The 13,597-nt window shown below is 47.8% G+C and overlaps 1 protein-coding gene across 1 annotated transcript in view; it reads right to left on the bottom strand.

Moving 5' to 3' along the window:
* Positions 1–1,593: 1,593 nt before the first annotated feature.
* LOC309798368 (uncharacterized protein) overlaps positions 1,594–13,597 on the bottom strand; it is a 29,587-nt gene continuing 17,583 nt past the window's right edge. The window contains exons 11-16 of the mRNA XM_088845594.1: positions 10,577–10,708; positions 9,774–9,850; positions 6,487–6,618; positions 5,684–5,760; positions 2,397–2,528; positions 1,594–1,670 (exon numbers count right to left, since the gene is read on the bottom strand). Of these exons, the coding sequence (XP_088701720.1) occupies positions 1,646–1,670; positions 2,397–2,528; positions 5,684–5,760; positions 6,487–6,618; positions 9,774–9,850; positions 10,577–10,661 (528 nt within the window). The 5' untranslated portion in view covers positions 10,662–10,708 and the 3' untranslated portion in view covers positions 1,594–1,645. The remainder of the gene's footprint in view (positions 1,671–2,396; positions 2,529–5,683; positions 5,761–6,486; positions 6,619–9,773; positions 9,851–10,576; positions 10,709–13,597) is intronic.

Genomic DNA, 13,597 nt, shown 5'->3' with positions numbered 1-13,597 from the left:
AAATAAACAAATGGGTCCTAATGAAACGTAAAAGCTTTTGCAAAACAAAGGAAACTACACACAAGACGAAAAGACAGCCCTCAGAATAGGAGAAAATATTTGCAAACGAATCAACAGACAAAGGATTGATCTCCCATATATATAAACAGCTCATGCAGCTCAATATTAAAAAAACAAACGACCCAATACAAAAATGGGCAGAAGATCTAAATAGACATTTCTTCCAAGAGGACATAGAGATGGCCAAGAAGCACATGAAAAGGTGCTCAACGTCACTAATTAGAGAAATGCAAATCAAAACTACGAGGTTATCACCCCACACCTGTTAGAATGAGCCTCATCAGAAAAGATACAAACAACAAATGCTGGAGAGGGCTGGAGAAAAGGAACCCTCTTCCACTATTGGTGGGAATGTAAACTGACGCAGTCACTATGGAGAATAGTATGGAGGTTCCTTAAAAATCTAAGAATAGAATTACCATATGATCCAGCAATGCCACTACTGGGTATATACCCAGAGAAAACCATAAATCAAACAGAAACATTCACCACAATGTTCATTGCAGCACTATTTACAATAGCCAGGTAATGGAAGCAACTTAAATGCCCACAGACAGACGAACGGATAAAGATGTGGTACATGTATAAAATGGAACGTTTCTCCGCCATAAAAAGGAAGGAAATTGGGTCATTTGTAGAGACGTCGATGGATCCAGAGACTGTCATACAGAGTGAAGTAAGTCAGAAAGAGAAAAACAAATATTGTATATTACTGCATGTATGTGGAACCTAGAAAAACGGTACAGATGAACCGGTTTGCAGGGCAGAAATAGAGACACAGAGGTAGAGAACAAACGTATGGACACCAAGGGGGGAAAGCCGTGGAGGGGTGGTGGTGGGATGAATTGGGAGATTGGGATTGACATGTATACATTTATATGTATAAAATAGATAACCAATAAGAACCTGCTGTATAAAAAACTAAAATTCAAAAATAAAAAAAAAAAATAAATACAATTTAAAAAATAAAACAGAAAAAGAAGTTCCTCCCTTCCCAAAGGTGTATTTATATGAATCAATTATTTCCATGCTTATATCTATAAATACAAAAAATAGGAATAAAACCTACCTTGAACCAAAAAAGAAAAAAGGAAAACAAATCAGAACCCACCAGTTCTACAGAGGAAAACCCTACCAGGCAGGGCACTTGCTCCAGTGGTAAACAATTCTGAAGTTGGCCACAGGTGGGGAATCGTCTCCCATGCAGCCAGCAGCCCCCCTGCAAGGAGCGTCCTCATGGCAAAGCTTGGGGGACCGTGCCGAGGCGTCTGTGAGTAAACGTGAACCGAGCCCCAGGCCAGCTGCTGCTGAACTGTTCCCACCCTTCCCGGGTAAAACACCTGAATGTGTGCAAGGACTTGAAAGCCTACAGGAAGGGCCGTGGAGCCACACCAGCGACAGCACGCAGGCCGACTTGGTGCCGGCAGGCCAGCCAGGATGGTCCTGGCCCCAGACGCTCTTCTGGAAGCTTTCCACTTCCCTGCCTGAGATACCCCTCCTGGCCCGGTCCCCACTGCTTTTTTCCTTCCTCACCTCTGCCCGGCGAGCAATTCCAGCAGCAGGTATGGGTGACACATCCTCTTCTTCAGCAGGTGGCAGCCTGGCAACTCCTGCAGAAAGTCCAGCAGAGCCCCACTCACACCGGGCCACCCAAAAAGCCACGGCCCCTCACTCCCTCCCACCAGCCCGGCCCCGGCACTGCTGACGGGGCAGAGGATAGGGCGTCAGGCACAGCTGCAGGGGCTCTTGCTGCCTGGAACGGTGTTTATATTGACCTCAACCCAGGCACACCTGGGGAGGGCTGGCCCGCCGGGTCAGCCAATCCTCACCCCTCAGCAGCTCACATTTGCAGAAAATGGACCTTGCTGCACGGGCCACGTACAAGGAACAGGTGTGGGCTCCTGAGAGTCAGGAGAGACAAGGGGCTGCAGCCCTGGCTTGTTTTCTAATCATTTTATCTGGCGCATGAGTGGGAGACAACTTCAAGAAGACCCTCTCCTAATGAGAGGAACCCAGGAGTCAGGGAGAGGAGGGGTGGCGGGTGGAGACAGAGGCCTGGTGCCCCGGCTGCAGTGGAAGCCTCTGGAAGACCAGGCAGAGGGAGGCTGCACAGAGTGATGCCCAGGGTCACAGACCCGTCGGAGCTGCTGTTTCTTAGTTCAAGTCCTGCTCTGAGGTGCTCTGTGTCAGCTCAACCGACAGGTGGGCTGGGGGCGCTCTGCAATGAGGGCTATGTGCACGGTTCCTGTGTGCCCGGGTTTGCTGGGTGCCTGCCCAGGTGAGCTCCATACCCGTGTAGGGGCCTGACCACGAGAGCCCCGTGGGCTGCTGGGTACCTGTCCAGATGAGCTCCATAGCCTGGGAGGGGCCTGACCACGAGAGCCCCGTGAGCTGCTGGGTAACTGCCCAGGTGAACTCCATATCCTGGAAGGGCCCCGACCACGAGAGCCCCGAGGGCTGCTGGGTATCTGGTAAAGAACGTCAGGACAGTCAGTGAAGCCACCAAGAATATACATCCAGTAGTTCCTAATTCCTACACCCTGCTGGTCATTCTACCATCCACCAGGACATGGTATTCTGTATTAGACTTAGATGATGCCTTCTTCTGTATTCCATTAGTCCCAAAGTCACAAGAAAGTTTGGCTTGTGATTGGCAGGACTCAACATACAACGAAGACAATACTGCTGGGGCCGTCCTGCCCCAAGGGTTCAAAAATTCCCACACCGTCTTTGGGGAAACTTAACTAAAACCTAAAAGATCTACCTCTGGAGAAGGGAACCTTCCTTCAATATGCAGACCACATTCTGCTCGCCAGCCCTACTAAGGAGGCCTCTGAACTACTTAGCCAAGAAAGGACAGAAGGTGCCCAAGAAAAAGGCTCAAATGTCACAGACTAAGGTAACCTGCCTGGACTGACTGCCTGGGCTTCGTTCTCACAGAAGGTCGGCAGAGCCCATCCCAGGACAGGGAAGAAGCCATTTGCAGCCTTACCCCTTCTAAAACTAGAAGACAGCTTAGGGGTTCCTGGGGAGGCCGCGGTTTGCTGCATCTGGATCCCTAACTACAGTCTAATAGCTGGGCCTCTATAAGAAACACTGACACGAAAAGATGATGATCCTTTGGAATAGAATCCAGAAGCAGCCTTTCAAGAATGCAAAGAGCCGTCACTTCAGACCCTTGCCCTGGAACTCCCTAATTTAGCTAAACCCTTTCACTTTTACATTCTCGGTCGAAGGTGAATCGCCCTTGGAGCATTAGTGCAAACACTGGGACCACCTGAACTGTAACAACTCAAGTATGCCATCCAGGTAGGAGAAGCTACGGTCACCAAGGGCTTGGCCCGCCGCCCCATCCGGCCAGGATACTGGGGGTATCTAAAAACCTGGAAATCAGCAGCCTGCAAGGCCAGCTCCCTCCTAAGGGAAAAGGACCCCACGTGGTGATCCTAACCACCCACCATGCCCTGAAGTTGCAGGGATCCATCCGTGGACACACTGACCTCGAGTGAGGAGGCCCTCCAACCCCAACCTCCAGAGAGACAACCAGGGTCAACGGGCCCCCAGGACGACTCGGGTGACCATCACTTGACCTGGAGTGTCTCTCAGAAAACAACAACAGTGTGATATTGGTATATGTATAGCTGATTCACTTTGTTATACAGCAGAAACTAACACACCCCTGTAAAGCAATTATACACCAATAAAGGTGTAAAAGAAAAAAAGAAAGCCCAGAGATAAACCTACACGCCTATGGTCAACTAATCTGTGACAAAGGAGGCAAGACTATACAATGGATAAAAGACAGTCTCTTCAGTCAGTGGTGCTGGGAAAACTAGACAGCTACATGTAAAAGAATGAAATTCGAACACTCCCTAACACCATACACCAAAATAAATTCAAAATGGATTAGAGACCTTAATGTAAGACCGGACAGTATAAAACTTAGAGGAAAACACAGGAAGAATTCTCGGACATAAACCAAACCAAGATCTTTTTTGATGCATCTCCTAGAGTAATGGAATAAAAAACAAAATAAACAAATGGGTCCTAATGAAACGTAAAAGCTTTTGCAAAACAAAGGAAACTACACACAAGACGAAAAGACAGCCCTCAGAATAGGAGAAAATATTTGCAAACGAATCAACAGACAAAGGATTGATCTCCCATATATATAAACAGCTCATGCAGCTCAATATTAAAAAAACAAACGACCCAATACAAAAATGGGCAGAAGATCTAAATAGACATTTCTTCCAAGAGGACATAGAGATGGCCAAGAAGCACATGAAAAGGTGCTCAACGTCACTAATTAGAGAAATGCAAATCAAAACTACGAGGTTATCACCCCACACCTGTTAGAATGAGCCTCATCAGAAAAGATACAAACAACAAATGCTGGAGAGGGCTGGAGAAAAGGAACCCTCTTCCACTATTGGTGGGAATGTAAACTGACGCAGTCACTATGGAGAATAGTATGGAGGTTCCTTAAAAATCTAAGAATAGAATTACCATATGATCCAGCAATGCCACTACTGGGTATATACCCAGAGAAAACCATAAATCAAACAGAAACATTCACCACAATGTTCATTGCAGCACTATTTACAATAGCCAGGTAATGGAAGCAACTTAAATGCCCACAGACAGACGAACGGATAAAGATGTGGTACATGTATAAAATGGAACGTTTCTCCGCCATAAAAAGGAAGGAAATTGGGTCATTTGTAGAGACGTCGATGGATCCAGAGACTGTCATACAGAGTGAAGTAAGTCAGAAAGAGAAAAACAAATATTGTATATTACTGCATGTATGTGGAACCTAGAAAAACGGTACAGATGAACCGGTTTGCAGGGCAGAAATAGAGACACAGAGGTAGAGAACAAACGTATGGACACCAAGGGGGGAAAGCCGTGGAGGGGTGGTGGTGGGATGAATTGGGAGATTGGGATTGACATGTATACATTTATATGTATAAAATAGATAACCAATAAGAACCTGCTGTATAAAAAACTAAAATTCAAAAATAAAAAAAAAAAATAAATACAATTTAAAAAATAAAACAGAAAAAGAAGTTCCTCCCTTCCCAAAGGTGTATTTATATGAATCAATTATTTCCATGCTTATATCTATAAATACAAAAAATAGGAATAAAACCTACCTTGAACCAAAAAAGAAAAAAGGAAAACAAATCAGAACCCACCAGTTCTACAGAGGAAAACCCTACCAGGCAGGGCACTTGCTCCAGTGGTAAACAATTCTGAAGTTGGCCACAGGTGGGGAATCGTCTCCCATGCAGCCAGCAGCCCCCCTGCAAGGAGCGTCCTCATGGCAAAGCTTGGGGGACCGTGCCGAGGCGTCTGTGAGTAAACGTGAACCGAGCCCCAGGCCAGCTGCTGCTGAACTGTTCCCACCCTTCCCGGGTAAAACACCTGAATGTGTGCAAGGACTTGAAAGCCTACAGGAAGGGCCGTGGAGCCACACCAGCGACAGCACGCAGGCCGACTTGGTGCCGGCAGGCCAGCCAGGATGGTCCTGGCCCCAGACGCTCTTCTGGAAGCTTTCCACTTCCCTGCCTGAGATACCCCTCCTGGCCCGGTCCCCACTGCTTTTTTCCTTCCTCACCTCTGCCCGGCGAGCAATTCCAGCAGCAGGTATGGGTGACACATCCTCTTCTTCAGCAGGTGGCAGCCTGGCAACTCCTGCAGAAAGTCCAGCAGAGCCCCACTCACACCGGGCCACCCAAAAAGCCACGGCCCCTCACTCCCTCCCACCAGCCCGGCCCCGGCACTGCTGACGGGGCAGAGGATAGGGCGTCAGGCACAGCTGCAGGGGCTCTTGCTGCCTGGAACGGTGTTTATATTGACCTCAACCCAGGCACACCTGGGGAGGGCTGGCCCGCCGGGTCAGCCAATCCTCACCCCTCAGCAGCTCACATTTGCAGAAAATGGACCTTGCTGCACGGGCCACGTACAAGGAACAGGTGTGGGCTCCTGAGAGTCAGGAGAGACAAGGGGCTGCAGCCCTGGCTTGTTTTCTAATCATTTTATCTGGCGCATGAGTGGGAGACAACTTCAAGAAGACCCTCTCCTAATGAGAGGAACCCAGGAGTCAGGGAGAGGAGGGGTGGCGGGTGGAGACAGAGGCCTGGTGCCCCGGCTGCAGTGGAAGCCTCTGGAAGACCAGGCAGAGGGAGGCTGCACAGAGTGATGCCCAGGGTCACAGACCCGTCGGAGCTGCTGTTTCTTAGTTCAAGTCCTGCTCTGAGGTGCTCTGTGTCAGCTCAACCGACAGGTGGGCTGGGGGCGCTCTGCAATGAGGGCTATGTGCACGGTTCCTGTGTGCCCGGGTTTGCTGGGTGCCTGCCCAGGTGAGCTCCATACCCGTGTAGGGGCCTGACCACGAGAGCCCCGTGGGCTGCTGGGTACCTGTCCAGATGAGCTCCATAGCCTGGGAGGGGCCTGACCACGAGAGCCCCGTGAGCTGCTGGGTAACTGCCCAGGTGAACTCCATATCCTGGAAGGGCCCCGACCACGAGAGCCCCGAGGGCTGCTGGGTATCTGGTAAAGAACGTCAGGACAGTCAGTGAAGCCACCAAGAATATACATCCAGTAGTTCCTAATTCCTACACCCTGCTGGTCATTCTACCATCCACCAGGACATGGTATTCTGTATTAGACTTAGATGATGCCTTCTTCTGTATTCCATTAGTCCCAAAGTCACAAGAAAGTTTGGCTTGTGATTGGCAGGACTCAACATACAACGAAGACAATACTGCTGGGGCCGTCCTGCCCCAAGGGTTCAAAAATTCCCACACCGTCTTTGGGGAAACTTAACTAAAACCTAAAAGATCTACCTCTGGAGAAGGGAACCTTCCTTCAATATGCAGACCACATTCTGCTCGCCAGCCCTACTAAGGAGGCCTCTGAACTACTTAGCCAAGAAAGGACAGAAGGTGCCCAAGAAAAAGGCTCAAATGTCACAGACTAAGGTAACCTGCCTGGACTGACTGCCTGGGCTTCGTTCTCACAGAAGGTCGGCAGAGCCCATCCCAGGACAGGGAAGAAGCCATTTGCAGCCTTACCCCTTCTAAAACTAGAAGACAGCTTAGGGGTTCCTGGGGAGGCCGCGGTTTGCTGCATCTGGATCCCTAACTACAGTCTAATAGCTGGGCCTCTATAAGAAACACTGACACGAAAAGATGATGATCCTTTGGAATAGAATCCAGAAGCAGCCTTTCAAGAATGCAAAGAGCCGTCACTTCAGACCCTTGCCCTGGAACTCCCTAATTTAGCTAAACCCTTTCACTTTTACATTCTCGGTCGAAGGTGAATCGCCCTTGGAGCATTAGTGCAAACACTGGGACCACCTGAACTGTAACAACTCAAGTATGCCATCCAGGTAGGAGAAGCTACGGTCACCAAGGGCTTGGCCCGCCGCCCCATCCGGCCAGGATACTGGGGGTATCTAAAAACCTGGAAATCAGCAGCCTGCAAGGCCAGCTCCCTCCTAAGGGAAAAGGACCCCACGTGGTGATCCTAACCACCCACCATGCCCTGAAGTTGCAGGGATCCATCCGTGGACACACTGACCTCGAGTGAGGAGGCCCTCCAACCCCAACCTCCAGAGAGACAACCAGGGTCAACGGGCCCCCAGGACGACTCGGGTGACCATCACTTGACCTGGAGTGTCTCTCAGAAAACAACAACAGTGTGATATTGGTATATGTATAGCTGATTCACTTTGTTATACAGCAGAAACTAACACACCCCTGTAAAGCAATTATACACCAATAAAGGTGTAAAAGAAAAAAAGAAAGCCCAGAGATAAACCTACACGCCTATGGTCAACTAATCTGTGACAAAGGAGGCAAGACTATACAATGGATAAAAGACAGTCTCTTCAGTCAGTGGTGCTGGGAAAACTAGACAGCTACATGTAAAAGAATGAAATTCGAACACTCCCTAACACCATACACCAAAATAAATTCAAAATGGATTAGAGACCTTAATGTAAGACCGGACAGTATAAAACTTAGAGGAAAACACAGGAAGAATTCTCGGACATAAACCAAACCAAGATCTTTTTTGATGCATCTCCTAGAGTAATGGAATAAAAAACAAAATAAACAAATGGGTCCTAATGAAACGTAAAAGCTTTTGCAAAACAAAGGAAACTACACACAAGACGAAAAGACAGCCCTCAGAATAGGAGAAAATATTTGCAAACGAATCAACAGACAAAGGATTGATCTCCCATATATATAAACAGCTCATGCAGCTCAATATTAAAAAAACAAACGACCCAATACAAAAATGGGCAGAAGATCTAAATAGACATTTCTTCCAAGAGGACATAGAGATGGCCAAGAAGCACATGAAAAGGTGCTCAACGTCACTAATTAGAGAAATGCAAATCAAAACTACGAGGTTATCACCCCACACCTGTTAGAATGAGCCTCATCAGAAAAGATACAAACAACAAATGCTGGAGAGGGCTGGAGAAAAGGAACCCTCTTCCACTATTGGTGGGAATGTAAACTGACGCAGTCACTATGGAGAATAGTATGGAGGTTCCTTAAAAATCTAAGAATAGAATTACCATATGATCCAGCAATGCCACTACTGGGTATATACCCAGAGAAAACCATAAATCAAACAGAAACATTCACCACAATGTTCATTGCAGCACTATTTACAATAGCCAGGTAATGGAAGCAACTTAAATGCCCACAGACAGACGAACGGATAAAGATGTGGTACATGTATAAAATGGAACGTTTCTCCGCCATAAAAAGGAAGGAAATTGGGTCATTTGTAGAGACGTCGATGGATCCAGAGACTGTCATACAGAGTGAAGTAAGTCAGAAAGAGAAAAACAAATATTGTATATTACTGCATGTATGTGGAACCTAGAAAAACGGTACAGATGAACCGGTTTGCAGGGCAGAAATAGAGACACAGAGGTAGAGAACAAACGTATGGACACCAAGGGGGGAAAGCCGTGGAGGGGTGGTGGTGGGATGAATTGGGAGATTGGGATTGACATGTATACATTTATATGTATAAAATAGATAACCAATAAGAACCTGCTGTATAAAAAACTAAAATTCAAAAATAAAAAAAAAAAATAAATACAATTTAAAAAATAAAACAGAAAAAGAAGTTCCTCCCTTCCCAAAGGTGTATTTATATGAATCAATTATTTCCATGCTTATATCTATAAATACAAAAAATAGGAATAAAACCTACCTTGAACCAAAAAAGAAAAAAGGAAAACAAATCAGAACCCACCAGTTCTACAGAGGAAAACCCTACCAGGCAGGGCACTTGCTCCAGTGGTAAACAATTCTGAAGTTGGCCACAGGTGGGGAATCGTCTCCCATGCAGCCAGCAGCCCCCCTGCAAGGAGCGTCCTCATGGCAAAGCTTGGGGGACCGTGCCGAGGCGTCTGTGAGTAAACGTGAACCGAGCCCCAGGCCAGCTGCTGCTGAACTGTTCCCACCCTTCCCGGGTAAAACACCTGAATGTGTGCAAGGACTTGAAAGCCTACAGGAAGGGCCGTGGAGCCACACCAGCGACAGCACGCAGGCCGACTTGGTGCCGGCAGGCCAGCCAGGATGGTCCTGGCCCCAGACGCTCTTCTGGAAGCTTTCCACTTCCCTGCCTGAGATACCCCTCCTGGCCCGGTCCCCACTGCTTTTTTCCTTCCTCACCTCTGCCCGGCGAGCAATTCCAGCAGCAGGTATGGGTGACACATCCTCTTCTTCAGCAGGTGGCAGCCTGGCAACTCCTGCAGAAAGTCCAGCAGAGCCCCACTCACACCGGGCCACCCAAAAAGCCACGGCCCCTCACTCCCTCCCACCAGCCCGGCCCCGGCACTGCTGACGGGGCAGAGGATAGGGCGTCAGGCACAGCTGCAGGGGCTCTTGCTGCCTGGAACGGTGTTTATATTGACCTCAACCCAGGCACACCTGGGGAGGGCTGGCCCGCCGGGTCAGCCAATCCTCACCCCTCAGCAGCTCACATTTGCAGAAAATGGACCTTGCTGCACGGGCCACGTACAAGGAACAGGTGTGGGCTCCTGAGAGTCAGGAGAGACAAGGGGCTGCAGCCCTGGCTTGTTTTCTAATCATTTTATCTGGCGCATGAGTGGGAGACAACTTCAAGAAGACCCTCTCCTAATGAGAGGAACCCAGGAGTCAGGGAGAGGAGGGGTGGTGGGTGGAGACAGAGGCCTGGTGCCCCGGCTGCAGTGGAAGCCTCTGGAAGACCAGGCAGAGGGAGGCTGCACAGAGTGATGCCCAGGGTCACAGACCCGTCGGAGCTGCTGTTTCTTAGTTCAAGTCCTGCTCTGAGGTGCTCTGTGTCAGCTCAACCGACAGGTGGGCTGGGGGCGCTCTGCAATGAGGGCTATGTGCACGGTTCCTGTGTGCCCGGGTTTGCTGGGTGCCTGCCCAGGTGAGCTCCATACCCGTGTAGGGGCCTGACCACGAGAGCCCCGTGGGCTGCTGGGTACCTGTCCAGATGAGCTCCATAGCCTGGGAGGGGCCTGACCACGAGAGCCCCGTGAGCTGCTGGGTAACTGCCCAGGTGAACTCCATATCCTGGAAGGGCCCCGACCACGAGAGCCCCGAGGGCTGCTGGGTATCTGGTAAAGAACGTCAGGACAGTCAGTGAAGCCACCAAGAATATACATCCAGTAGTTCCTAATTCCTACACCCTGCTGGTCATTCTACCATCCACCAGGACATGGTATTCTGTATTAGACTTAGATGATGCCTTCTTCTGTATTCCATTAGTCCCAAAGTCACAAGAAAGTTTGGCTTGTGATTGGCAGGACTCAACATACAACGAAGACAATACTGCTGGGGCCGTCCTGCCCCAAGGGTTCAAAAATTCCCACACCGTCTTTGGGGAAACTTAACTAAAACCTAAAAGATCTACCTCTGGAGAAGGGAACCTTCCTTCAATATGCAGACCACATTCTGCTCGCCAGCCCTACTAAGGAGGCCTCTGAACTACTTAGCCAAGAAAGGACAGAAGGTGCCCAAGAAAAAGGCTCAAATGTCACAGACTAAGGTAACCTGCCTGGACTGACTGCCTGGGCTTCGTTCTCACAGAAGGTCGGCAGAGCCCATCCCAGGACAGGGAAGAAGCCATTTGCAGCCTTACCCCTTCTAAAACTAGAAGACAGCTTAGGGGTTCCTGGGGAGGCCGCGGTTTGCTGCATCTGGATCCCTAACTACAGTCTAATAGCTGGGCCTCTATAAGAAACACTGACACGAAAAGATGATGATCCTTTGGAATAGAATCCAGAAGCAGCCTTTCAAGAATGCAAAGAGCCGTCACTTCAGACCCTTGCCCTGGAACTCCCTAATTTAGCTAAACCCTTTCACTTTTACATTCTCGGTCGAAGGTGAATCGCCCTTGGAGCATTAGTGCAAACACTGGGACCACCTGAACTGTAACAACTCAAGTATGCCATCCAGGTAGGAGAAGCTACGGTCACCAAGGGCTTGGCCCGCCGCCCCATCCGGCCAGGATACTGGGGGTATCTAAAAACCTGGAAATCAGCAGCCTGCAAGGCCAGCTCCCTCCTAAGGGAAAAGGACCCCACGTGGTGATCCTAACCACCCACCATGCCCTGAAGTTGCAGGGATCCATCCGTGGACACACTGACCTCGAGTGAGGAGGCCCTCCAACCCCAACCTCCAGAGAGACAACCAGGGTCAACGGGCCCCCAGGACGACTCGGGTGACCATCACTTGACCTGGAGTGTCTCTCAGAAAACAACAACAGTGTGATATTGGTATATGTATAGCTGATTCACTTTGTTATACAGCAGAAACTAACACACCCCTGTAAAGCAATTATACACCAATAAAGGTGTAAAAGAAAAAAAGAAAGCCCAGAGATAAACCTACACGCCTATGGTCAACTAATCTGTGACAAAGGAGGCAAGACTATACAATGGATAAAAGACAGTCTCTTCAGTCAGTGGTGCTGGGAAAACTAGACAGCTACATGTAAAAGAATGAAATTCGAACACTCCCTAACACCATACACCAAAATAAATTCAAAATGGATTAGAGACCTTAATGTAAGACCGGACAGTATAAAACTTAGAGGAAAACACAGGAAGAATTCTCGGACATAAACCAAACCAAGATCTTTTTTGATGCATCTCCTAGAGTAATGGAATAAAAAACAAAATAAACAAATGGGTCCTAATGAAACGTAAAAGCTTTTGCAAAACAAAGGAAACTACACACAAGACGAAAAGACAGCCCTCAGAATAGGAGAAAATATTTGCAAACGAATCAACAGACAAAGGATTGATCTCCCATATATATAAACAGCTCATGCAGCTCAATATTAAAAAAACAAACGACCCAATACAAAAATGGGCAGAAGATCTAAATAGACATTTCTTCCAAGAGGACATAGAGATGGCCAAGAAGCACATGAAAAGGTGCTCAACGTCACTAATTAGAGAAATGCAAATCAAAACTACGAGGTTATCACCCCACACCTGTTAGAATGAGCCTCATCAGAAAAGATACAAACAACAAATGCTGGAGAGGGCTGGAGAAAAGGAACCCTCTTCCACTATTGGTGGGAATGTAAACTGACGCAGTCACTATGGAGAATAGTATGGAGGTTCCTTAAAAATCTAAGAATAGAATTACCATATGATCCAGCAATGCCACTACTGGGTATATACCCAGAGAAAACCATAAATCAAACAGAAACATTCACCACAATGTTCATTGCAGCACTATTTACAATAGCCAGGTAATGGAAGCAACTTAAATGCCCACAGACAGACGAACGGATAAAGATGTGGTACATGTATAAAATGGAACGTTTCTCCGCCATAAAAAGGAAGGAAATTGGGTCATTTGTAGAGACGTCGATGGATCCAGAGACTGTCATACAGAGTGAAGTAAGTCAGAAAGAGAAAAACAAATATTGTATATTACTGCATGTATGTGGAACCTAGAAAAACGGTACAGATGAACCGGTTTGCAGGGCAGAAATAGAGACACAGAGGTAGAGAACAAACGTATGGACACCAAGGGGGGAAAGCCGTGGAGGGGTGGTGGTGGGATGAATTGGGAGATTGGGATTGACATGTATACATTTATATGTATAAAATAGATAACCAATAAGAACCTGCTGTATAAAAAACTAAAATTCAAAAATAAAAAAAAAATAAATACAATTTAAAAAATAAAACAGAAAAAGAAGTTCCTCCCTTCCCAAAGGTGTATTTATATGAATCAATTATTTCCATGCTTATATCTATAAATACAAAAAATAGGAATAAAACCTACCTTGAACCAAAAAAGAAAAAAGGAAAACAAATCAGAACCCACCAGTTCTACAGAGGAAAACCCTACCAGGCAGGGCACTTGCTCCAGTGGTAAACAATTCTGAAGTTGGCCACAGGTGGGGAATCGTCTCCCATGCAGCCAGCAGCCCCCCTGCAAGGAGCGTCCTCATGGCAAAGCTTGGGGGACCGTGCCGAGGCGTC

Source organism: Mesoplodon mirus (genome assembly GCF_964341445.2).
Source record: "Mesoplodon mirus genome assembly, contig: HAP1_SCAFFOLD_3102, whole genome shotgun sequence".
Taxonomy (NCBI): Eukaryota; Metazoa; Chordata; class Mammalia; order Artiodactyla; family Ziphiidae; genus Mesoplodon; species Mesoplodon mirus.
This window is presented reverse-complemented; position numbering and strand designations above follow the sequence as displayed.